General features: G+C 35.0%; 1 protein-coding gene across 1 annotated transcript; it reads left to right on the top strand.

Annotated features, from left to right (window-relative positions):
• On the top strand, positions 1-27,451 carry LOC137398526 (mucin-21-like). Its single transcript, XM_068084645.1, has 6 exons — positions 1-206; positions 7,437-8,079; positions 20,308-20,493; positions 24,811-24,931; positions 25,660-25,943; positions 26,783-27,451. Exons 1-5 carry the CDS (start codon positions 174-176, stop codon positions 25,940-25,942), a joined length of 1,266 nt encoding a protein of 421 aa, XP_067940746.1. The 5' UTR covers positions 1-173; the 3' UTR covers position 25,943; positions 26,783-27,451.
• Positions 27,452-27,562: the final 111 nt, after the last annotated feature.

Here is a 27,562-nt window from a genome sequence, read left to right on the forward strand (position 1 = left end):
CTGACTAAGGTTTACTTGAGAGTGCCTGCTTTACGCCGCCAACCAGCGAGATCTCAATGACACGGAAGTTGGCAGTTAGTTATTTGCGCCACTACTGATGCAAAGACAGCTTTTCAGTGGTTACAACAGCCTAGGCTACTACTGAGGTTGAACACTTGCTGTCAGAAGACATCATGGTTGGAATAAAAGCGCTCGGATGCCTTGTGGTAGGTAAATCCACTATTTGGTAGACAAGCGATTTTAACATCTGCTGTTTTAAGGCTGCCTATACAAGTATTTGGTGTTCACAGATGAGCTACAGCGGCGAAAGTTTCGGTCATAGCGGAAGTGATGCTCTATTTGTACAACTTGCTGTCGAGTTTAGTTGAGTAAATCATTGTTGCTGTCAGCTGTGTCACGCGTTCATTAACTGACATCAGAATGACACAAAATGCAACAAAAAATAGTTGGAACTATAGCTGTCAGAAATAACAGGCAGTGTTTTTCGTGAAGTTGGATTGTATGATCTGACATGAGTGAACGGAAACCTCATGCTGCCTCTCTACTATGGCTTGGTACATGTTACCCAGTTGTTGCCGATGTTTATCAGCAAGTAAATGTTACAGTATAATTGGAGTACGTAATTGTTGTACTGACAAACAAGTTTGGTTTTATGCTGAAATAGTTTAAAAGTTTCCGAAGAAACATTTAGTAGTTCAATAAGAGAAAAAACAAGTTTTCCCTTACCCTAGGACACTTATATTTCGCTAGTATTTAGTTTCGTGAGTAGCATACAGAGTAAAAGTTCGATGCAACTTAATTTCGCAGCTCTGATGAGTTCGAAAATATAGTAATGTGAAAATAAATGCAGTGGAACAAACATAATTAGATTCCTCGGGTTCGGTTCACCGGTAAGAAAAAAATTTCAATTTGGGACTAGTTTGTAATTGTGATCTGCAGGTAGAATTGTGTGGCCGAGATCGATAATGCAATTTGATCGCTTGCTGCCATTGGTTTCTTGGACTATCAATGAACAAAGCTATTTAATTCGGCGTTTTTGCTCGTTCGTTATGATAGTTTAGTTTCGCTCATGAAATTTTTGCGAGAGGATGGCTTCGCAAAAACGCGAATGTTAGATGAGGCGAATACATAAGTGTCCTAGGGTATACTACTAAGGACTTTCCCTGACTTGTTTAGTGTGCGCTTCTGATTACACGGATGTGTGCGGGCAATTCCTCAAAGGATCAAATATGATTACCAGTGGTTATGAGTGCCAATGGTTCTGTAATCTTGGTTGAGCCTAGAGGCAGGGAATCTCAAGGACTGGGGACATGCCCAGCTACAGAGATTAATTTGTGATTGTAATCAATTCCTATCATCAGATAGTGATTGGCTATTGACTATTCCTATATTTTTTGGTGATGCAAATAAAATATTGTCCTTTCTGGGAGTTGAACTTCAACCTTTAATTAGTCAGTCAAACGCTGTAGACCACCAGACTATGACTGTTCTCTGTGCAAATGCTAAGTTCAACATGCTTTTAAATAAACACATCCACTATTCATCTGTCTTTTAGCTGTTCAGAATATTTGTATAGATTGTAGTTTTCTTTGCTTTGTCACCATATTTGACGATCTCCTATGGCACACTAGTTTGCCAGAGTGCGTGTTCTGCTGATGGATCGTTATGCAGATTGTTATCGCTATGCATCATTTTGGCTCTGTCAACGATTATCGTCTACCATCATGTACCCCAAATAAGGCAAAAATTAACATACTCACAAATCTGCTCCTGAGTTCAAACTGTTCCCATGTACCTAGAGCTTCATCATTTTGAAAATTCACTAGATGATTCCATTCAATATTGCAAATTTGCAATATTAAATCGCATCGTCTATGTATAGTGTGCTACACATAAATCACAATGTACCGCGATATTATTATGTAAATAACCGTAAATTTTCTAAAACATTTATTTTAACTTAAAAAAAACTGTTCTGTTTTCGAGATGATTAAAAACATTTATTTCTTGAATGCCCCTGTGTGTGCGGAAGGCCATGGAATGAGCTTATTATACGTAAGACTCGAAGGCCTGTGTGTTATAATTCCAGTATCGATCACTCTGAAAATCGTCAGGTGTGAGATAAATTGCCATTACAAGACAATATCGTTTATACGATTGGCGAAATCCTTTTAAGAGGTGTTGATTTTCAAATAATCTACCTTAAAACAATTAAATCGGCATATTGCGAAGTTCTACGTGTACTCAACCATGTATCTCTTACAGAAAATTCATAGGTACGCTAGCATCCGTGCTGTTTCATTAAGCCTGGTTTCCATATACGCTGCAAGCACCGGCGACAGCATCGCAAGGCTATCAGCGGTAAAATGTGAACCTACGCTCTGGGTGCCGCTGCCAATTGCCGGCAGTCAATGCGAAAATTTAGCGCTGTTTGACTTCTGCAAAGAGCCGCAAGCAAAACCTTCCCAAAATGCATTGCACAAGTTAAGGTCAGCATTTGCTAAACGGCGTGGCGAGCGAACATTTTTTATGCGATTACTAGCGATGCAGCTTTATGTGAACAGAAGTCCCCGAGCCTAGCGTCGCAAGTGTTGTGATGCGCTAGATATCCTCCGAGGTCTCGCTGCCGATATGGAAACTAGACTTTACCCTATCTTGACAGCAATGAGAGTCCTTCAGTACTCTATCCAAATTTTCATTTCTAATCAACTATTAAGGACCACTTTGAATTAGGTTTGATAAGGTAACTTCATAAATTCTCTTGCAGTTCATTTAGAAAATGTCATCCAGGTTGTGATGCGAGCTGACCTTTCCATAAGGAAACGTATTAAGCCGAGTAATCAATTCTTAAGCAATAAGATCTTTAATCTGTCAACATTTACTATAATAAGAGCTGTCTCCATTTGAAGCTAAGTTTGAAGCATTAGAAAAAGGAAATGCAGTTCATAGGAATTGAACCCAGATGTTCAACTAGGTGAACCAACATAGTAACCACTACACCATACAAGCACATTGGAAAATAATGAATTATTTGTGAACATATTGATTACACCTGACGATCTCTCATGGCGCACGGCGCAGCCAGCGTACTTGTTTTTACTATAATATGGGGCGTGTTCGTCTGTCTAAAGCCTTGGCTGGATGTTTGGAAAAGAGATTGCATCAGATAAGATCCAAGCTTCGACGTTTAGCTTAAGGACCAGGCAAACTACCTACTGCGCCACTCTACCAACATGCTGCAGTGTGGAATAATTGTACAAATGCTTATTACACTTGATGATCTCTTAAAGCACACCAGACTGTCAAGGAGCTAGGGATATTAATATTGTTATCCTAAAGTGTAAACATCTGGCTGAGATAATTTCCTGTTTTTATCACAGTTTGAACTTTAAATTAGCTTTCTGAACTTGGATCTATTGTTTAGTAGAGCTAATTTTATACTGCTTAGATTTTAAACATCCCAACGCTGTCATCTTTTTTGTACATAAAGCTTTGTCTAGGGCCAGGATTTTAAACTGGCTCATTTACTAGTGTTACATGTTATGAACTTTTGTCATATTTTTCATCTTCGTAGCATGTAAATGATTTCAAACGTTGCATATTTAATTATTTGAAGTGCTTCAAATCTTTGATTACAGAGGGTATTTTTTGAAAACATCGTATCAACAACGAAGTACTGGGTACGATTTACGCATCAATATTCGTATTACTATAGATCTTTGCGATCGAAGGTTGGATCTTCATCGTCTTCATTGGGTCCTTATATCATCTTTACGCAGCTCTGTTTTTAACGCACGTGTTTTAAAAATATTATTTCCGAGATAAAAAATATTAACTCCGAATTTGAAAAAATTTCCCACACGCCTTGACATTGGCATTTGATCTTAGACACATTTTAGTAGTGTCAGCTGCGATATAAAATATGCGCCTCGTTGTAGCTAAAAGCACAACAGGCTAATATCAAAAACGCGGTATTGTGCAACAATTTCTTCGTGACATGCAAACTCGTCAACTATGAACAATTGGGAGCTGTGCAACTACTCCTGCGTATCATGTAAATACGTCCTCCTCATTTCTATGATCAAAATCACAACTTCAAAGCTCAAAAATTCGTAGCATGCAACACTAGTGTTTGTAATATACCTAACTAGGACCCAAGCAGTCCTGCGTGCCGTGGGAATTCATCAGGTGTGCTGATAAAGCACATCCTGCTTTTATCCACAATTATTCCAAAGCTCTGGTATGTGGGCTAGTAGTGCAGTTGTTAAAGCGCCAGTCTACCGCATTGCAAGCTGTGGGTTTGAATTCTGTAGGATGTAATCTTTTTTCTCAGCCTGCAAACATGGTTTCAGACAGACAAATGGACACAGTTTTTATTACAGTAAAGACTAATATCTGTGCGCCATGAGAGGTCGTCATGTGTGATAAGTATTTGCACAATTATTCTGTATTGTGCCAAGACGGAGGAGTTGTGCAGTGGTTAGTGCGGCTGTATGCGAAATGGAGTATCAGAGTTCAATTCCTGTGTGAAACAATTATTTTTCTTGACGCTCTTAGCCTGGTTTTAGACAGACAATTCAAACAGCTGTGTCTGTTTACACACGGCTCTCCGTATATTATACATTGCATTGAACAGTTTAAAACTTACTAATCTGCCATTCGTTGATGAAAGTTTGTGAAGCCTGATACACACTCTATTGCAACATGTTACCATTAAGCCTGGTTTCCATATGATAGTGCAATGATCGTGTGTGGCTCAGTGATCGTGCGCAATGCATTTCTCGGGCTGCGATGCAGTGTTTCCATAGCGCTCGTAGGCGCCATGCTTGCATTGGACAGGGTGAATAATTTCCTTACTTTTTCTTACGGTAGACCGATTTCTTCGGAAAACAGCCCCCCGTTGTGACCTTGCGATGTCATAGGAACACCAGACTTACTCATTCGTACGGGAGACCGATTTCTTTGGAAAACTCCGCTCTCCATTTGAACGAGTGGTGTATTGTGGGATACATCATCGCGCGCACACGTCGCAAAGATCTATTCTGTTGGATCCTTGCAATCAGCGTAAGCACGTCGCGCGATCGTCGTGCATTGAGGTTTCTGCATCACAACTGGCCTACGCACGACGTCGTGCGCCTTGCGCTGCCATATGGAAACCAGGCTTTAATCTCATTACGTTTTGGTGATCGTCGGTAATAACAATGTTCACGCTATCACAAACCCTTCCTTGTTTACATCAGCAAACAACAGTTGCTGATGTTAACAAGCAAATCTATAGCGTAGCATTATCATTAGCTGATACAATGTGGTTGCCAAAATGATAAAGTGCTAGATTCGCAGCAACTATCTTAAAGGGAAATATAGATAAAGCAATCCAATCACCAAAGTGGCACACATTACATTGACTGTTGTGCATGCGCAGTAAAATATTAAGAAAGTTTGACCGCTGTAATGTTTCCTTTCCTTGACATAACTGTGTTGTCTCGACGATGTCATCAGTTTACAGTGCACATAGTAGATGATTAATTGCTGAGAGGACAACTCCAACATACTGCGATACATTTTGAACCAGCCGTAAATATCTCATCACCCTTCTAGGATATGTGTGGGGAAATCAAAAGTTCCCCCAGTTAGATTTGTAGCAGATTCAATAGTGTAATAAAAATACTAAGTGCTATGCAGAATACTCCGCGAAAAAAATTGAAAAAAACACAAATTTTTTGTAGAGTTCATCAGAAACTACCGGCATTTTTTTACTAGTTGCTACTTTTTTAGTGTTTGAGGTGATCTGACTGCCAGGATGTTTTAAGATTAAAATTTATAAACTTTTAAGATTAACATTAATAAAACTTCGTCGCAATTAAAATGCTCAGAAGAAAAATAGATGCAAAATAACATCACTAGTTGTTATCATTGCGATAGTTGATATCGGCTATAACATTCAAGTTGCAGCATTACACGTCTCTATTTTGTAGATCTCTTTGCAATTATATACGCTATAATAGTAGTACATTTGCTTGATCATATGCATCGCATTTTAATCACAATAAATTTTAATCTTGAAACATCCTGGCAATCAGATCACCTCAAACATCAAAAACAATCGGAAATGATAAAAAATATCAGTACTTTCAAATAAAATTTACTAAAAATTTTGTGCAAGCTCATCTTAAAGAAATTAGTGTTTTGCTAGTGAAGAGGCGAGACAGGTTGTAACAGCTTAAGTGAAGTGAAGCCCACTCAGAGTGTTTGGGTGATTAACCTAAGCCCTTTAGGTATGTAAGTTATGATTCAGTTGACTGACCTCAAATCTTTCAGGTGTTCTGGGCAACAGGATGTCTTCATTTTCTATTAGGATCACTAGTTCTTTGGCAGTCTCGAATATATGCTATTAAGGCAGAGAGTACATGATAGGTGCAAGGGATAGTGTGCGTGGTGGTCTACATGAAGGTTGCTAGTACAAATCCTGTAAGGGGAAATCTTTTTTCTTAACCTACAAATATGGCTTTGGACGAACAGACATGACTCTTGTTAGAGTGAGTACTAGGTACCCTGGCAGTCTAGAGCTCTGTGAGTCAAGTGTAATAATTATCTGCACAACTATTTCATAATACGGCAAAAGGCATATATCGTTAAAGACATATATACATGTATATACATACGCGTACGCGTGCGCGCACGCACGCACGCACGCACGCACACACACACACACATATATATATATATATATATATATATATATATATATATATATATATATATATATATATATATATATATACATGTATATGTGTATGTGTGCGTGCATGTGCGTGTGTGTGTACGTGTATGTATATACATGTAGATATGTCTTTAACGATATGTGCCATATATATATATGTATAGATATATATATATGTATATATATATGCGTATACCAAAGGTTCTGAGATTGGAACCATTGCTGTGGCTGCTGTTTGACATGGACTTTCGACACATATATATATTTATATATATATATAATGTATATATATATTATATATATATATATAGATATATATATGTCGAGAGTCAATGTCAAACAGCAGCTACAGCCATGCTTCGAATGTCAGAATTTTTGGTTGGTGAAACTAACCAAATGGTTCCACCAGGCTCAATTTGGTTTGATATGTCATTTGATTGAACAGCATGTTAAAAGCAATTGCAACATATACTTAATCACTTTAAAAGCTATCAACTCAATTGCAATTCGGAATGACAAAGTTGGACATAAACAACCGTAGAAGAGTAACTAGCTAAAAGGTATTGAGTTTTTCAGTTTGGTTTGAACTTTTGTGATTACTCCAAAATTATGTTGTTTTGATCCATCCAAGATGCTTTGATTTGATTGGTAAGAAGCCAGAACATATAGTTTTTGTTAAGTGTTAAGAACTCTCATAATTCATACTTACTTGCAGATATTCCTGAGTCTTGATTTAGGAAGTAGTAATTCAACAATTTCAACAGAGCAAACTTTGCCTCCAAGTTCTCCATCGACTATCAGTTCAACAAAACTTCTGACTCAAAGTTCTTCTACAACTGTTACCGATAGTGTTACACAAGATAGTACAAATGGTACAAGTACAACTATCAGCTCAGGTCCCTCAAGCCTTCTCACAAGTCTTCTTACCAATGCCAGTTCAACAGAAATTCCCACTCAAAGTTCTTCTACAGCCGTTACCAATAGTGTTACACAAGATAGTACGAATGGCACAAGTACAATGAGTAACTCAAGCTCCTCCAACCTTCTCACAAGTCTTCTCACAACCGCCAGTACAAATGAACCAAATGGTACAGTAGGTATCATAGCTGGTAACGCTACCAATGAGGATATCAGCACCTCTTCGGCTCTGTCTCTGAATTCCACCTTCCAAATGAATATGACAGATGAAGTCTCAACATCTTCGCCAATAATTAGTAACATTACAGCCACAGAAGCTGCAGAAACTACAACTATCGGGTCTTTGAATACAACAACAACAACGCCTATGGATTCCAACGTTGCAGAAACCAGCCGCTCAACGACTACTGTAGCCTCACCCGGAAGTTCAACTGCAGCAGGTGAGATATTTTCGTACTTAAAAGCTTCAATAATTACATAAAATGGTACGCCATGTAATGCTGTTGCATTTAAACAGACAGCAACATTTTATAATGACGTAACGTAGAAGCATTCACATTCGGGCTTCTGGTTTAAAACTACTAACTCAGGTTTGGATCTTCATTTGATAAAATTATGATATTCATAGGCATGTCTGCTGAGAGCTCACAGATCTGCCTATATTTCACCTACAAACTTGTATATACTTTACTTACAGGCCTGCCTGTCTTTTGCTTACAGACCTGCCTGTATTCTGTATTTTGTGTACAGACCTGCTAGTATTTTGTGTACAGACATGCCAGTATTTTACCTACAGACCTGCCTATATTTTGCTTGCAGGCCTGCCTGCATGTTGCTTACAGACCTGCCTATATCTTACTTACAGACTCGCATATATTTTTCTTACAAACCTGCATGTATTTTGTTACAAGTCTGCTGATATTTTGTATGAAGATCTCCCTGTATCTTTATTACAAACCTGCCTATATCTTACTTACCGACCTACCTGTATTTTTATACAGATCTGCATACATTTTGCTTGAAAACTAGCTTCTCACTGTTTCCTGACTTTTCTAAAAAAAATTTGAAACTTAAATTTTAGTAGTGACCAATTTTCAAAGTTTTAGTTTTGACTTGAATTAAATGAAAATGGAATATATAAAAATAAATCGGAAAAAAATGAAAATAACTAAAAAAAATAAGTTGGATAAATGAAAGCTTAGTTAGACCAAACAGATATACATAGCTAACAGCATAGATGGAAGAAATAACAGCTGGTCATTACTACAAATGGTTTATTACTCTGGGTCGTAGAAATCTTTAGCTGCCACAATTTTTGTTTATAGAAAATTCTTTCATTTTTTAAACTTTTTCAAATTAAAACAACATAAGAAAAACTTATTAAAATTATTCAATCTGGGACCTTTTTGCATTCACTGTATCGAATGATGCCAGGAATGACTGTTCTTCAAAGGGCATAAGTAAAATTGTCACACAGAAGGTCACACTTCCTGGGAATGCTACTTCAATGCAGTAGATGATTATTAACGTTATTTACACCGTTCAAGGCCATTTAAAGCAAATTAGACCATGAGAAAAAACCAAAAATAGGAAAGTAAATTATGTGTATTGAAAGAAAAAGCTTTTTGTATAACGATGGTCTATATTGTAAATTGGCAAGGTGCTTGTGTCTGGTATAAGGTGTGGTGGTTTTTTGTAAAATAGGAATGTAATAGGCCTATATGGTTAGGCAAATTAGAAATATGGTTTGAGTATTTTAAACAGCAAATATTTAATAACAATTTAGCTCTTCAACATCAAAGGCATTTTTTATGACTGTCCATATCAGTACACAAGGAAGCTCATAGCAGTTGTAGACAACTCTAGTTTTTATTGCCAGCGTCAAGTAACCTTAGAATGATTTTTAATTGAACAATAAAGGATGTATCACATTCTAAGCTTGCTTGTTTACCCAAAAGTTTTAAGTTTCACGTACTGCGCTTACTGAGTCTGCTAGTTTCAAAGAAGTTTAAAAGTTAAAGCAAAAAGGAAGTGAAACTAGAGGCATTTTGGGACGCCAGTACGAACATCAAGCTTGCAATGATTGCACCACAACAAACTTTAGCAAAATCCCCCATCTTTGAAATTCACACAAATCGATTTCTATTTTAAATTTTATAATGTAATCTGCATTTATACCTAAGTTTTACTTTCAATGATTATAATTTCAAAATATTTTTCATTCTGAATTGCTTTATGTTACTTTAAAGTGATTAAGTCTCTATTGTAAGTCAATAAAAAAATTTTCTGTACATTTTCAAACGAAATTTCAAAAAATTGGCTAATCAATCATTCTAAAAGGGGGTTTCACGATTATTAGCTCGTGGAAACACTTTGGCATTTGATGATAGTTTTGGCCACAGTGTAAGGATCTGATTGCATTTTTGTATCAACATTTTTCGAACATGCAACAGCCTTAACTTGGGTGTTGACCAAAAAACCCATCAACAAATCCATACTGGCACAAGAGCTTCTCAGCAACTCTAAATACTGCACTCCTTTTAGACTAAGCTTCCAGCTGTTAGCTTGGCTACCAGAAAATGTCTAGCAAAAAGTGACAGGCAGGTTCACAAAAGCAGCTCAGAAGGTAAATTGGCAGTAGGAGAATAGACACACTGACAGTGTTTGCAGGTGCTCCAGAGATTTAGACATAGTAATTTGTATGTAAAGAAATTTTAAGAATCTTTTGCTTTGAATAAGATTTCAACTATACCTAATACTGTGTCTACATATACCAATTTTTAATGTTCATAAGTGGCAATTTTTGTATCGGTTGGAGTTGTCTAAAAGTGTATTTGTTTTAAAGCAGTATGTGTGGCTCTTTAAAAAAACTATTTCTGTTTAATTTGGTGTGAATAATGAAACATTAAAATGCAAAATAATAATATTAAATATTAATATATACATAAATAAAAATGGAAGTTTAAATAAATAGTACATATAAATATTAATATATATATTAAAACATTTTATACATATTATAACATATTATTTTACATATTATAACAAAATATTAAAACATTAATGTTTCTGAAAACCGTAAAACTGACTGGGCCAAGTAAAAGGCAAACTCACTTTTTTCTATTGTCTGCTTGACTTGTTTATATTAACTAAGTTATATTGAACATTCATGGAATACCAAAATTATGTTGAAAATTAGACCAGATTATGTAAAAACATGTAGTGTGTTTAAAATAATGACCTAATAATATTTTGTGATTTTCACATATTTCAGAAGAGTTTTATTTATTATAAATTAATTCTTAGTTTTAAAACTAATTATTTCTGTAAAGCTTGCTTACTGAAACTTGAAATCTATTCACTTGATAATTTTAGATAATTGCACTCAATCTATTCGTTATCAAACAGGAAAACAATTCAGAAAGCCAAGCTACACGATTAAAGCGATATGGCAAGTGAACAGCTGGCATTGTGCTTATCAATGACTAGACAAAAATCTAGTCTATATATATAAACCTCAGTGTCAGTGAGTTTGTCTAGTAAAAGTGATTAAAACCTAGCAACAAACAATCTGCTGTGCACTGGATTTGAACTGGCAACACTATGGTATGATTATGCCCAATAATCAAAGTGAGCTTGGCTTTACTTCTGTGCAAACGAATGTATGAGTTCGACTCCTGCAAGGTGAAACCTTTATTTCTCAGCGCTCTGAGCTCTGGGCAGCTTGTGTGCCACAAGCATAGATCGTGTGCCACAAAAATTATTTTAATTACTAACTAAACATTTGTTGTTCTTTCGAAAGTTTCAATTTACGTGCCTTCAAATTCCTGTTCAACATTCTTTTGAATTTCAAATGCAACGAATTCTAAGGTCAATTACTAAAAACTGTAAAAAATAAAATCATTCACATGGACAGTTGTATGTTGCGGGATTTCGAGTAGGAACGACATCTATATGTACATTCTCTCTCCACTTGGCCAGACAAAAACAATGGTAAATGTTGTATATGTTAAACAAAAATAAATTTTTTTGTTCAAAAATCTTTTTATTATTCAGGCATTTAGCTAGCCATAACTGTCTAATTTAATAAATTAATACCTATTAATAAAACTTGGCCATTGCTTATGCAAATTCTGCCAATTAAGGGGACATTACATTAGCGTAAAAACAAAGCCTAAGCAAGCGTGTTCAGTTACCAACACACCCACAGAAAGCCCTTCACTAAATATTGGCCTTTTGAAAAATTGACCTATTTAGTATTGCTATATAGGTCAAACATATTCAAAAAATTTCTAAACTTAGGTAAATTTACCTACTTAAAAAATAAATTGATTTAAGAAGGCAGCTTTTGCAGCTTTAGCACTTTGTAAGGTAAAACATATTCAATAAGAAGTAAAAAAAATATAATAAAAACTAAACTACATAATATATATTAATCACCCTTACACTCTGGCTCAGTCAGGTCTCTTAACAAGCATCACTGCAATATAGTAGTCATCGCAGTTCGCTGTTTTCTTGTTACATTTTGTAAAACGTAAAAGTGCAAATTGCTTGTAACACTCTTCATCATGCCTTTTATACGACCTTGACCCTCAAAATGGTTAGACTAACACGGAGCTAAGCTTTGGGAGGGCAGATGGTTAAACTAACGCACCGCCATGCTGGTGAGCAGTTTTCGTGAGATTTTTCACATATCTAGCACATGGTGTTAATAACAGGTTGTTAAATTGATTTATAGGAGTCATTTACATCGAACGCTTCGGTAGACACCAAGTGGCAGGTTCCTGGTTCAGCTGCAAATTAGGATAATACTTTATAGAGTGAGCTATTCTTTAGTCTGTAGTTTGACAAAAGTACTCCGTTCAACTCTGGGAACTCTTGTGCCACCTCTGGGGATTAATAACTGAAATCACACAAAACATCCATACAGCAGCTCTAAAATCAACTAACCGTTCATAGATGTCTATGCTATATTTCTCAACAATGTGTAAGATAGCTGCTTGTTGATGTTGCGATGCAGCAACAAGCAGCTATCTGCTTGGCGGTTAAAGCGCCAAATGGCGGTTAAAGCGCTCAAATGAAAAATTATGGTATCACTAATTGTTATCGTTGCTATAGTTGATATCCGCTATTACGCTCAAATATGAGCGTTGTGCGTCTCTACTCTGTTCATCTTAAAGTTCTGCTTTAGTCTAAAAATGGAAAGTGCGCAAATCAGAAGTCCAATTAACATCTAAAGCATCAGTTTAAGTTATAAGCTTTGTATTGGTTTAAATTTAAAACGTACCAGAGTGTCACAAACAAGAAAAAACCAGCTTCAACCACCCCTTCTGACAGTATAATCACTAATACTCTGGCAGCCTAGTGTATGGTGAGAGATCTAATATGATAACTATACATAAAATTATAGCGTAACACCTAGGTGGTTGATTGTCCAGTTGTTCGAGTGTTGGTATGCAATGATAAAAGTTGTGAGTTCAAATCCCTTTTGATGCAATCTTTTTTCCAACTTTCAGACCGACGAACGGATACGGTTTTTTGTAAAATAGAAATTATTATTAATAATGATAATATATGCCGCAATGAATGAGTATTATTTAAAACTTTGGCTTTATGACATGCATTTTATGTTGGCTACAAGCAATTTTATCGAAATTATTTGCTTTTGACTTTTGTAACTTTGGATCGGCCTCTACTAGAGTACCTAACTTCTCTGTCTGCTAACAACGACAAGCAGAAGATAATTTTTTGCTGATGGATATATGTAGGAGTAAATGACTGCTTCATATTCCAAGATAGATTTTTGAAATTTTGTCTTTTGCATTTCTCAAGGGACTCCAAAAGCTTTGTAAATCAAAGCTTTTGGAACGAATTTTTTAGGGGCATTTAACTTTTACCTCTATGCCAAGGTAGCTTATTTCACACCTCATTTGTGTGAAGTTACCTCATAAGGTTTGTTTGATGAGTTGACAAACATTCACCTCTAAATGTAATTCACCTTTAGTATTTCAATGTTAAAAATCAATAGCCTATTATTTCTTTTCAAAATAATTTGTTTCTTCAGGTTGTTCTGAACCCGCTAATCTAAAAAACAATCAGTTTTCTCAGACAAATCAAGTTTTGTTGAATTAACTCAAATAAATTTAAAAGTGAGATCATAAAGCTGCTGCTATTACCAGGTTACATCTAATAGAGATACCTAATCGCGAAGCATCTGATTAGCATCTGAAAGAAGCCTGTCATCCTTCCTTTTCATTCAGTTCATTCACAAGTTAATCTCACTCAATTCACGTATCATTGATCTTGGGCAATGACCTAGTTTTCAATTTTGGTCAACCATATTCTAAAACTTCAATTTTGGCTGAAACCAAGAGTTGTGAGGTGCTGAAAAGTCGTCAACAACATTTTACCATGAGTTGTAAGTTGTGCCTCTTTTGTCATGTTTACTATCGATTGTCGGCAGATGAATTTGGTACGAGTGGTTTAAAAATGGACTTGCACAAAATTACAGTAAACTTTATCTGAAATCAACAGAATCTTTTTATCATTTGTCATTATTTTTGATGTTTGAAGGGATCTGACTGCCAGAACGTTTCAAGATAAAAATTGATTAAGGTTGGTTGCGGTTATAATGCTCAAAAGAAAAATTCGGGTCAAAATGATGTCACTAGTTGCGCTGCTGCCTGTCTCTCTCGTTATTGATATCGGCTAGCTCGTTTAAGCTGCAGCGTTATGAATCTTTATTTCGTCGGTCTTTTTACCGAAGTGCAACTATAGATGTCTTAATTGCAATTTCACTTGAATCTGAGCGTTTTAACTGTGATCAAGTTTTGTCAATTTTAATCTTGAAATATCCTGGTAGTCAGACCGCTTCAAACATCAAACACAACCAAAAATTGTTGCTAATACTTTGCGATAAAATGTTATAAAATTTTTCACTTAATTTATTATGTGGTTATAATACTTCATGCGTCTTGAGTTCTGAGGAAACTGTGTTAAGGTTAAGTTTTTAAAACTCGTGTCAAACTATACAGAAACCAGAAAAAACTTATGTGACACTCTCTAACGTGACGCTGAAGTAGTTTTAGACAAAGCATTGGTAACGTGTACTTCCTGTAATGTGGGAACAAGGAAACAGGTCTCTACTGCCTTTCCATACTTTGTAATTTTATATCACTTTTGACATGTATGGAAACTTAGAAAATTGGAAAAATAGAACAATTTGACATGAAACAGTTTTTTCTATAAATTTTTTTTCTTGATAAAATGTTTTTACATACAAGTGTATTCAATATATGAAAAAAATTATCTTCAAAAGTTTTAACCACTCTGAGTGATCATTGCTATACATTTGTTGATTTAAATTTTCTGTAATAAGATTTACATTAAACTAATTGTATTTTAAACATAGAAATCTATAAGACATAATTTTAGTATTCATACATAAGTTATACATTAAGTCATACGTTATTGAAATTAATTTAACACGATAAAAAGCGGGATAGGTTAAAAGTTAGTCGGCAGTTTATTAACTGGCGAATATATTTTGATTTTATTATTAACATTTACTATAATTTATGAGCATTAGCACTCTAGCAGCCCAGTGTGCTGTGCGAGATCGTCAGGTGTTATAAATATCTGCACAATTCTCCTGAAGAATAAAAAGTGGCTGATTGGCACAGGTTTTACAGCTTCAGTCTGCATGCTGAATGTCATAAGTTCGAATCCTGTACCTTGCGCTCTTTTTCCAAATATCAAAACATGATTTTAGACAAACGAGTAAATGCATCTCTTAGTATGGTAGAAGTTGTGCTATTTTCTTTAATTACGTAAATTATTGAATCAAACGATTATCAATTCTTACAGAAGATACCATATTGAAGCTCATTTGCAAAGGCTGTATATGTGAAATACTTTCAAATTCTCGAAAAATAAACATTTATTTCTGACAAGGTCGTCAGTCGCTTCCAAGATCAATCTCAAGATTTTGTTCCATTTCATTTGTTTTGCTGATAGAATCTTGCTAGAAGTTGTTTGGCTTCTTGTTTCATAAGTCTGCGAAGGTCTTACATAAGCGAAATGTTATCAAGAATGATGCATGAAGGAAAAGGGGCTCAAAAGTATTGGTCTCATGGTAAATTTAGGGCTAAATGTAGCCCTAAAGCAAGCATTGCAGTTTATATATGGGGCTTATTCATAACACCATCGTACTGAGTATTGGTCTCATTGTAAATTTAAGGCTAAATGTAGCCCTAAAGCAAGCAATGCAGTTTATATATGGGGCTTATTCATAACACTATCGTACTGAGTATTGGTCTCATTGTAAATTTAAGGCTAAATGTAACCCTAAGGCAAGCAGTGCAGTTTATATATGGGGCGTCTTCATAACACCATCGTACTGAGTATTGGTCTCATTGTAAATTTAGGGCTAAACCTAACCCTAAAGCAAGCAGTGCAGTTTATATATGAGGCTTCTTCATAACACCATCGTACTGAGTATTGGTCTCATTGTAAATTTAGGGCTAAATGTAGCCCTAAAGCATGCAGTGCAGTTTATATATATAGACTAGCCAAATGCGGGACATTGCACGGGTAATAGAATAATTCCCCAATGAATTTGAGTAACTTGCCTCGTAAACTAGTAGTCTAAAGGTCCGGCCACATGTAACGAATTATTCGTTCAATCTGACCGAATTCACGAATTTCACAGAATTCACAGATTTATTCGGCCAAATATCACAGAATCATCGGAGCTGTGCATGCACACCGAATTCGTCAACGAAACGCTTTTAATTGGCTAACCAATTTTTCAGCGAGCACGATTCTAGTAGCTTTGACAAACGGTATAGTCCAAGACACGTACGACGACACACAATAAAAGTATCACCCCGATATGACTTGATACATACAATGCAACTGCCTATATGCGCTGGATATACTGTTTTTGCCTTTGGTTAGCCTGGCTTCAAACAGAAGGAATGGCTTGTATTATAGTCAAGATTTACAGTTATAACTCGGCTACTATGACCTCTGAGCAGAGGTCATAGTAGTATAACTAAATGATGACTAGTGCGCATGAGGCGTACAGATTCCAATTAGGTAATCGTCACAATTTTAGAAAAAATATGTGTTTTTATCTTGATTGAGGTTCATGATGATACAGATAGCCAGGTCAGATAGGGGTTGTTGCTAAGCACATGTGTGGCAATGCATCCGCAATAGCTGTAGCCTGAGATCTTAATAACTATTTTAATTTCTTTAAGCTATGATAACCATGTGAAAAACGAGATCGGTGTGTATTCACTCCAGCCGTTTGATAGTGTGTTTAATTTTTGGCGCCATAATGCTGAAAATGGTATAGGGAAGATAACTCCAGTTTTACAAATATTATTTGAACTAAACAGATAGGATTCGTATGAATGAAGAGATGCATTAGCAATAGTTGTAGTCTGATATTTTTATAAATAATTTAATGTTTCTAACCACGTGACAAAACAAGCAGTGTATGCTATATTAGCTTCATTAGTTGGTGATTGATATTTACAGTGTCAGTGATATATCTATGAAAAGGCCATATAGGGGACAACTCTAATTTAATGGATATGAGTTGCACTACAGAAATGCTACTCTACTACACAAAAGACGTTTTCACAATGTTTCCATTATGCGGATTCAAAATTTTGCTTGTATCGTATAAAAATGACATATAGAGGACAACTCCAATTTATTGGGTGTGAGTCGTAATAAAAAAGCTCACTCAATTCCACAATAGGCCTTTTCACAGTGATTTTATTGTGTAAATGATGCAGATTCAAAATTGTGCTTGTATTGAGTTACCGCGCAATAAGTGTTTCAATGTACATTAGCATCTTGCGGATAACCACTGGCGCTTTGTTAAAACCGATATGAAATTTTACATCAGAAGTCATAGTGGCACACTACTGACTTGCTTTCGAAATACATGTATGAACATTTAAATTGTCGAAATGTTTAAAATAGAATAGATTACTCAGCATTATTTGCAAGTGTCATTTCCATCTTTAGCAAATATGAAACTTGTATTTTTTAATACAATTTACTAATAATACTTTGTATTAAAATAATAAATAATATTATTTTAATACAAAGTTAATAATAAAATAATTTTTATCGAACATGAAATTTGCATGAAAAACATTCGATAAAAATTTGCGAGTCACAAAACTCGTTTGACTTGTAGGTTTTTGCCAATTATATTTCTATGAAAGTTGTGAGTTCAAATCCCTTTTGATGCAATCTTTTTTCCAACTTTCAGACCGACGAACGGATACGGTTTTTTTTTAAATAGAAATTATTATTATTAATGATAATATATGCCGCAATGAATGAGTATTATTTAAAACTTTGGCTTTATGACATTTTATGTTGGCTACAAGCAATTATATTGAAATTATTTGTTTTTGACTTTTGTAACTTTGGATCGGCCTCTACTAGAGTAACTAACTTTTCTGTCTGCTAACAACGATATGTTAGCAGACATACGTTGTTGATGACACGTTTGCGAATTAACCGTGTCATAGAAACATAAAGATTTTTTGCCCTTCTTCCACGTATCACGAGAAACAGTGCTTGGTACGAGTACTTCTTGGCAAACGAGTTTTTCGGTTACCGAGTTTGTTAATACGCATTTCATGTCTAAAATTTCTTGAAAATCTCAAAAATTGTTTTTAAAAATATTTTAAAATTTACAATGCAATTATAATTCTATTCAATTTATTTATTATTTTTTACTATTTTCTACCGACCGGTGCTTATGCTCGCAACATTAACAGGCGGGTTGTTAAAGAGTGCTCATAGCGCAGAGCGCAATAAACCGAGTTTTTGTCTACTTTACTCGACGGATTCGTGTACCAAAGCACGAGCTCATAAGACAAAATCTGAACCTGCAAGATCGAAATACTAAGAATTTTTATCACCTGAGACTCGAAAAAAATAAACCCACGAGTTCAACGAGTTTCATTACCAATGCCCAGCGCTAATGAAAAGGGCTGAAAAATAATTATGAAAAAATATTTATACACTCTATATATTACTTCACAGCCATAGATTTTTAATGTAAGCTTGATTGCAACCTTTAAGGTTGAACACATGGAATGTCAGCCCTCGTCCCCTCATATTTTATTCCCATCGTGCCAATTTCTAAGGCTGGGTAGGCGGGAATGCACCAAGCCATGGCACCAAATCACGCTTAATACTCACATTCCAAAGCAAGGTGCTTCTTAAATCACATTTAGGGATGATGCAATTAAGCAATGAGTGGACAGTCAATTAACTGTCACCGAGGAAGGATGATGGCGACAAGAGATTTGAAAGTAGAGCACAATTGTTTGGCATGGCCTACTTTAGCACTTACAAAATATTTCTATGCATTTCTCAAAATGTCTGAAGAGAGTTGGCTGTTTTTCAATTTGCACCAGGCGGGCTGTATGCTTGCTGGTAAATTGACATTCAAAACTACTTTGAAAAACTAGCAAAAAAGCTAAATTAATTGTAATTCTATAAATAACAAAGTAATATTTACTAGTATACTTGCCAGTTCTGTGCACTGTGAGGGATAATCATGAGTAATCAATATGATTGTCCAGTGATGTGGTATAGTGATTGGGTGGTGTAGTGGTAATGTGCTAGTCTTTGATTCTGATTCCCAAGGTTTGATTCCCATGGGAGGCAATCTTTTTTCTGAATGTTTTTAGCATGGTTTTGAACAGAAGGACGGACATGATAATTATTATAGTAAGGATTGTAGTGACAAGATTTTTGCTTTTGGAAGCTTCTCCCACCACTCAAAGTATTTGTATCACTAAGAGAATGATGTTGAGTGAGCTTGCTGCCGTCAAAAGCGTTTGATAAACACACCAGTTTTTATTTTGGTTCAAAATACACAAATTTGTGCGCAGGCATTTACTGTAGGAGTACTATCAAGCATCATGGAAACACTCACTCATGGATCCGAATTGATTATACTACAAGGGAGATAAAATAAATTTCTTCCTAGACTTAGCCCTAGCTTCAAAAAAGTTCCTTACTGGAACCAGTTTTTGTTCATATGAACTCTGAAGTAAGACCTGTATACTAGGTAGTAAATTCTGTTGATATCTTGTAATATAGAGTGCAGCAATAAGGAACAAAAAATAAACTTGCAATCAACTATCCTGGATTAGTTGGTGCAACTAGTTGACTATCGATGCACAAGTTAAAATGTGACCTTGACCTGAAAGCTGGTTTACTTTAATAAGTTTGTTTTGAGGAACACCTTCCAAATTTTGGAAAGATCTGTATAGTGCAACTCCAAATCGTTGAAACAGTAGGATACGGATTCGTTGCCAGCAGGCAACTTCGAATGCAGCTGAATATCATTCGCTGAATGTACTTCCTTCTACTTTTGAATAGATCTGATGACCAGAATAGTTTTGAGGCATGCATTCAGTTACTTAATTTTCTCTAGCAGGAGTTGTCTCTTTTTAGAAGACAACTCCTAAAATACAAACTCAAACATAATAATTGGTCTTTTCTGTAAATTTTTCAGTGGAGGCACAAAGTATGACAACTTTTCAACTATTGTATTTAGCAGCTCTCAACTCTGGACAGTTTTCACTATGAAAATTTGCTATGTATCGTCTGGATTGTAGTTTGTCAAAGCCCACTTGTGATTTCGGATGGTTCATGGAATCCAGTGCAAGATACATATAGCGTTGGCTCAATAGTAACTTACAGCTGTGACGAAGGCTGGGTGATCAGTTGCGATACTCCCACTGCAACTTGCACGTCTTCAGGAACCTGGAGCGTTTCTCCCTGCTTTCCAAGATGTTCAGGCAGTAAGTAAACATCTGCAGTCCATAGTGATTATCTACTGAATGTAACAAAAATGTTTATTTTTATTGACTTATGTCAGAATTAGTAGGTCTTCGTGTAGTAATCGTGTCTCGATACTGGAGCGTTCCAGGACCGAAGCGCTACGCTGAACCGACAAGCAGATCATGTTTTCTTAGGACACTAGAGTGATGACGTGCAAAGCCTTGTTTCAAATTGTATCTTCAACTCTTTCACTGCCGTGAGTCAATGTAACGGCAATCGCGGTAGTAGAAGTACAGACCGTAAGCCGATGAATTGGCTAATCAATAGCCTTTCCTTTTTTTTCATTACGAAGCCTACATATTAACTAGACCAATCAATTTTTGTCTCCAACGTAAAAACCTTGTTGCCAATCAAGTGCAACCAATCAAAAATCTTTTTTCTAAGCACTCCCATTTTTACTTATTTTTTAAAACGAGAAGACGGGGTTGCTATCGTCATGGCAATAAAAAATTCATCACGTTCTTTCAATGCTAAGAAAGCGTCAGAGAGTTTGCAAGAGTGGGATTCACTAAGCAGTTTTACACTTATCTTGTAGAGAACTTTGTTCTGAATAAGATGCATTTGACAGTAAAACAATATATGCATTGATTCTCGAGATATTGCTTAAATACTAGCGGTATATCAAAATCTTAAAAATCTATTTGAAATAATTTGTTCAGAATAGCAATATTAGCACAGTAGCAAAATAGTTAACAAGTGTATTTTTTGTAGGATTACATTATTGCGGTCTAACCTAGATTATTGTGGTCTAACCTGGATTATTGTGGTCTAATCTGGATTATAGTGGTCTAATCTGGATTATAAACAATTGCAAATAGTAAAAACATATCGATAATTTCTAATAAAGTCTTTTAACATTTTGTGCAAGTTTATTTTTGAAAATCAGGGATGACTGAATCATAAAATATAGCAAAATATTGAATGAATTTCTTTAAAACATGATTTTAGTGGGTCTTTTTTATGATTTTCACACAATTTTCTTTTAATCATATCATCAAATGCTCTGAAATTTCGGGCTTTACAAAAATATTTTACTGTAAAAACATTAATTTGTTGAAGTTTATTGAAAGTTTTTACAAAATTTTGTAAGTCTACAAGCTTTAGTGGTGCAAATTTCTGCATTCCCTTTCACCATGAAAAATTTTGCAATCTGTTAGCAAGCACCAGGAAAAAACCTTTTTGCAAAGATTGTAGCAATTTAATAAACAACTCAAAAATACATCAGAAATATTTATTCCTTACTAGCAGCAAAACATGAGTTTAAGAATTGTTCCCTCTTTTGATTAAAGAACCAAGTGTGAACAGACAATTCCTGGTGCAGAACACTTGTACTTACGACTTGTACATACTTCGACTTACGCGCTTAATGCGTTCCGAGACTGAGCTCGTATGTCAATTTGCTTGCATATTGGTGCAATTTATTTATATATAGAACAATTAAATATATATTGATTGGTTTCCATACTCTAAAAATTGCAAATAAAACACTCAACACAAGATATTGTAAAAAAAAGAACATGTTGGTTATTGTCCTAACTTACCACATGCTTTCAAAAAGCAACAAATAAAAAATAATACAAGTAAATGTGATTAATTAAAATGTAAAATCAAATACATACAATAGCAGCTAACGCTAGCATTTGCCAGAGAGGGAAATATAAGTTATCCTTCATTACAACAGTTGACTTTGATAAATTTGGATTTTATCTAAGTCTTAAAAGACAAACTTAGAAGCAAACCTAAAACCAAACTTTCATTTTTAACTTAACATAATTAAAATTTCTTCAGGGTTCATAGTTTGAAGTTTCTCGCTGGTTAGCTAATTTTTCCTTTGTTTCGCTTTCACGACTAGCCGGCCGTTTTAAGATAAACCTATCTAAGGGCGTTTGCCTTTGTCGCCCTTTCAACATGTTGCAATTAGGATGAACACAGGTGTCGTCACAAAGGATCAATGCACAACCACTAGCCAACTTGTCCAAATGTCTATTTTTATAGTTTCGATAGATAGCACCGGCCTTCTCACACATAAATCGTTTCAGTTACGCTGTCACCGGCCAATTGTTGATCTTTTATCCAATGCCTCAGCAGTCTCTCCATCAGCGGTCGTGAAGATCGCTGCGCCGTTTAGAAACTATGGTTAGTCCTTTTGCAAACTAAATGCCCTGAATATAATCCTTCTGTTTGATAATTGTGGATGTATTTCTGTCATATTGCTGAGCTAGCTCAATCACGCATACACATTTCGCATATTTTTCAATAATTTTCCGTTTAATATAAATTGTTATCATTTGCTTTTTCTTTGCATTATCTTTCATATTACTGGCAAACTTTCGGTCTACACACAGTACTTTTAATTCACATAATTCTGCACTGAAATCGCGCACAAAAACACGTTACAAAAGTATAACCTGAGTAGTTGAAAAATACAGAGTGATGCTGTTCTCATAATACACCTCCGGCATACTTGGAAACTGACTCACGTGCTCATATCTTAAACATGGCTTTGTATGTTAGTGCTAAAACGTGCTTAAAAGCTGGCTTGTATCTCAAGTTTCTCGGACGTTGGAGCACTCGTAAGTTGAAGTATTACTGTATGTTGTCAATACTTGTAATTGTCAAACTTTTTCAAAATCAGCATTGATCAGATTATTTAGTTCTAAAGTTTTGGCAAAAATTTTTAATTTTTGCATGTCTTTAGAAACACACTACATGAAACTAATATGAATTCTTACATTAATATTTTTGTCTTACTACTCAAACATTTTAATACATTATTGGTGATAATTTCACTTCAAACAGAAATGTTTTCAAAATTAAACCACATGAGAATCATAAAAAAGTGCAATAGTTAGTCACTAAAATCAAATAAATGGTTTGACAAATAGCATTTGAAACACTTTCATTTGCTAAAATAACAAATAATATGTAGAAGATTGTTCAAAAAGCTAGCAATGTTATTTTAAAAATATGCAGTTTATTTCTATTGCATAAGTTAAAATGGTTTTGTGGTGCACGTGAACCATCTCCAGTCTGAGAATCAGTTAGAAATAGTTGTCAGCATAACTTTATTATTTATTGAAAAAACATTTATTATTATTAATAATTAATTAATCAATATTCATTATTATTACACTTATCATTTATTGAAAAATAAGGAAGATTTTCATTGTTTTTTGGCTAATAGTGAAACTGTGACAGCAGAAAAACGGGATGCTTGATCCAGTAATACGACTCAATTGAATGAAAGGAGTTGTCATTCCTTTTAGTATGAAAAGACAACTTCAAATTGCTGCTAAAAATTCCAGCTGTGTATGATTACATATAAGCTATGTCCATCTATGTCAGAAGGGATGGTTGAAAGTTAAGATAAATGGTTTCTATAAAGAGAATTCGAACCCATGTCATTCAGTTCAGTAGTCCAACACTCTGACACTTGTGCTAATCAAGCACCTTGTTGTCCAGCAGAATAATTGCACAGATAGTTATTCTCTGTAACTTCTTATAACTCATCCACCCTAAAGTTCAATATGAAAAAAATTGTTGCCTTTTTCCATATATACATCGATCAATTATTTAGAAAGGGATAGTTGTATGTAACAAGTATTCCCATAGTACAATGGAGTCCTATGTAATCAATGTTAGGAGAGTTAGTTTTTTATTTCAGTTTGATATCACCAATGTTTGATCCCACAACCTTTTGCATGATAGCAGAATGGTTATTCAGACTTCATGCCAGCTCACTGATAAGACCAGTACCTTGGCAGTCTCGTGTTTGTGAGAGATCATCATGTGTAATAACTATGTGCCCAATTATTCCACTATGCAGCAAGGTGGTCAATAGTGCAAGTGGAAGTGTCTTTAGCAGCCAAGCTGAATGCTCAAGTTCGAGTCCCATGTAATGCAATCTTTTTTTCAACATAAAACCAAGACTTCCAATAGATGGATCGAAATGGTTTTGTATAGTAAACATTGCTATACTTTTTTTATCAATCGTGGTAAAAAACCTTTTTCACAGCAGACATCCTTTTACAAAAACTTATTTTTTCTGAAAGATAGTTCGATAGACACTCTAATTTCCTTTTTTATAAATTAATTATCGACTTATCGCCCTTGCCACTGCGTTAAGCGCCAAATCTTCAGTTTCATCTGCCATATGCAGTCATAACCTGTCTGTCATGACCTTTAATTAGAGGTCAGTAAAGGTCAGTGGAGATCAGTAGAGGTATGCTTTTCAGTATAGCTAAACGATGACTCATATAAATTATTTTTCTTTACAGAGGCAGGCACTGGAAATGCCATTTTGAACAACCCATACCTCGTACCTATTGTGGCTATAGTATGCGGAGTTGTCGGCCTTGGCTTCATTCTTCTATTTATAGGATGCTTAGCAGTTAAATGGTAAGCATGTCTTGAAAGCACTGAATGACCGGTGTTGGTCAGTTGTCGTAGCACTGAGTGACAGGTGTTAGTCAGTTGTAGCACTGAGTGACAAGTGTTGGTCAGTTGTTGTAGCACTAAGTGACAGGTGTTAGTCGTTGTCATATGGGCAAAAAGTATGTTTTGTTTGTGTATGCCGGAATAAAGAGTTTGATAGAGGCACACATAGACATAAATAGTGATAAACATGAAGTGAGAGGTATTCAAGGGGATGTCATCATAAACCGATATCTTAATGTAGCTATCTGATATACAGGATGTATTTCATTGCTACAATCTAAACATTGCCAAAGATTTTAGGCCTTAACACTGATGTAAAACCCCTACATCTTAAAGGGCCATGTTGCCCTTTTCATTTGTTACATTGATATCAAACCCTTGTGCTTTTAGATTTTAATGCCTGATGCCCGTAAAATAAAATAATATGATATTGTAAACAAATAAAATGATATGATTGTTTTCATTGATCATATGTACTTATATAGATTTTGTGCAAATATGTATTCATCTTGTTGCTTACCTTTCATGTCTTTACTCTTGCGGAGCAGTAAAGAGGACCGGGAGTTTTTTTTTACAGTGGTTATATGATATGAATTTTTATTAAAAGAGTCACAACAGCATCAAGGCATCCATTTGAAACTGTTTTTTCAACCCCTTTAACTAAAGTTATTTTTTTACCTTTATTGTAGTTGCAAGGGGAAACAGAAGCCACCAAAAACAAAGTCTATTACAGACATGCCGAAAACAGATAGAAAAATGGCAGGCATTTCTGTCTACCACTTAGGTGATGACCTCATCAAGGTCAGTACTGACACCTTCAAGAGAGATGAATCTTTGTTTGCCGCCTCTGAGGATATATCTCTAGAGGAAACCCAGCAAGGCAGCAGCTCTGGCTCACGACAGACCATCGTCACTACGGACCTTGACGAGAAAGCTGCCGAAGCTGCCGTTGACAAAAATGGAAACAGCTAAGGTGAGAAGAGAGCTATGAAGTTTTTTGCTAATTTTATGAAGTTTCTCAGGAAAGCCTTTTTTATAACACAAACTAAACTATTTCTAACTTTTTAACAATTTTGGTTTTGGATTTTAACTGGGGCTTCCTATGTTTACTCTAAGTTGGAAAATGTATGAATTAAATTTTTGCTGTTGTAACTATGTTAACTCTGTGATATTATTTCAGTTATACTATTATAGTAGTAAGTCTTAGCCCTACGAATTGTTTATTAATATGTTTTTGAAGCGATGTGTAATAACTCTATGATATAAATTTCACAGTATTATTGGACATCTAAGTGTTATCTCTCTGAAATATGTTGTAATATAAAGTGAGAACTGTATATGTTAACTCTATGAAAGATGCTCTACTTTGCAGCTAGAACTTTAGATGTTAACTCTGTGACACACTCTACTATACAGGCTAAACTGGAAGTGTTAACTCTATGTAAAATTATCTATCATGCAGTTAGAACTATACCATTTTTTCTATAAAATTGCAGTAGAACTTTATGTGTTAATTCTATGACATATTCTCCACTATACAGTTTGAATATTATGTTTTAACTCTGTGACATAGTCCCTACTATGCATTTAGAACATTAAGTGTTAACCCTATGAAACATCTTCAGCTATACAGTTACAACTGTAAGTGATAAATTTAAGACATACTCTCTAATATGAAGTTAGAACTTTATGTGTTAGCTCTATGACATATTATATAATATACAGCCAGAACAGTGTATGTTGATTCTATGGCACCTTGCCATCTATGGTTGAAATGGTTAAAATTATATGGCAACATTTTGGTTATTACAGGCACATGACTGTATGGAGTTATCCTCACACACTCATAACAGAGAAACAAGCCATAAACCGAACTTTAGCTACATGCTGCCTGCATCTCAACCTCACAGTAATTACCGCTGTCGGGTTGGCTAATCATTTTTACCTCACATTATTTCGGAATATGTTGAGTAACAAACACCCTTCTCATTTTAACATGATATTAACATATTGTTAACTGCATGCCCATGCACATTCCATTTATGATTTTATTTTCTGAATTGTTTTTTCTTGTGCGCATCTCTAACACAGCTTCAATACAGATATCTATACAAATTTTCAAGTTCTTGGTATCATGCCCTGATGCACTCTCTTTTTGCTAAATGTTCATAGAGTTTGCTTTCTGCTTGTTATACGCACTTTTTTTACTATTAGATGCGAACCATTTTTGCTGCTTGCTAGACATGATTGCACCTAGTTTGTTGATAAATGAAAATTATATTTTTAACAGTTTATATATATTAAACGAAATTAATATATCATACAAGTACGGTAGTAGAAGATTTTGCTTATTTTAGTTTTACAACTGTATGTTTTTATCAGTATAATAATTGCAACTGAAAATAATTTGCTCAAAAGTTCTTTTTGAAATGTTTGAACGAGAATGAGGCAGTTAAAAAAATAAACAGACAGAACTATGCATTTGAAAAGTTTCTGGTTACTTCTTTAATACAATATTCAGTGTGGTTATAGTCTTGCTATAGGCAAGATTTTTAAAAATATATAGTATATGCTAAATATATAAAATATAAA

The sequence above is a fragment of the Watersipora subatra genome, chromosome 6 (genome assembly GCF_963576615.1).
Source record: "Watersipora subatra chromosome 6, tzWatSuba1.1, whole genome shotgun sequence".
NCBI classification, from domain to species: domain Eukaryota; kingdom Metazoa; phylum Bryozoa; class Gymnolaemata; order Cheilostomatida; family Watersiporidae; genus Watersipora; species Watersipora subatra.

Excerpts from the sequence above, each read along its gene's own strand:
- LOC137398526 (XM_068084645.1), top strand. The coding sequence starts at position 174 with ATGGTTGGAATAAAAGCGCTCGGATGCCTTGTG. Across the intron at positions 207-7,436 it reads AAGCGCTCGGATGCCTTGTG|ATATTCCTGAGTCTTGATTT; the intron begins GTAGGTAAATCC and ends ACTTACTTGCAG. Across the intron at positions 20,494-24,810 it reads CTTTCCAAGATGTTCAGGCA|AGGCAGGCACTGGAAATGCC; the intron begins GTAAGTAAACAT and ends TTTTCTTTACAG.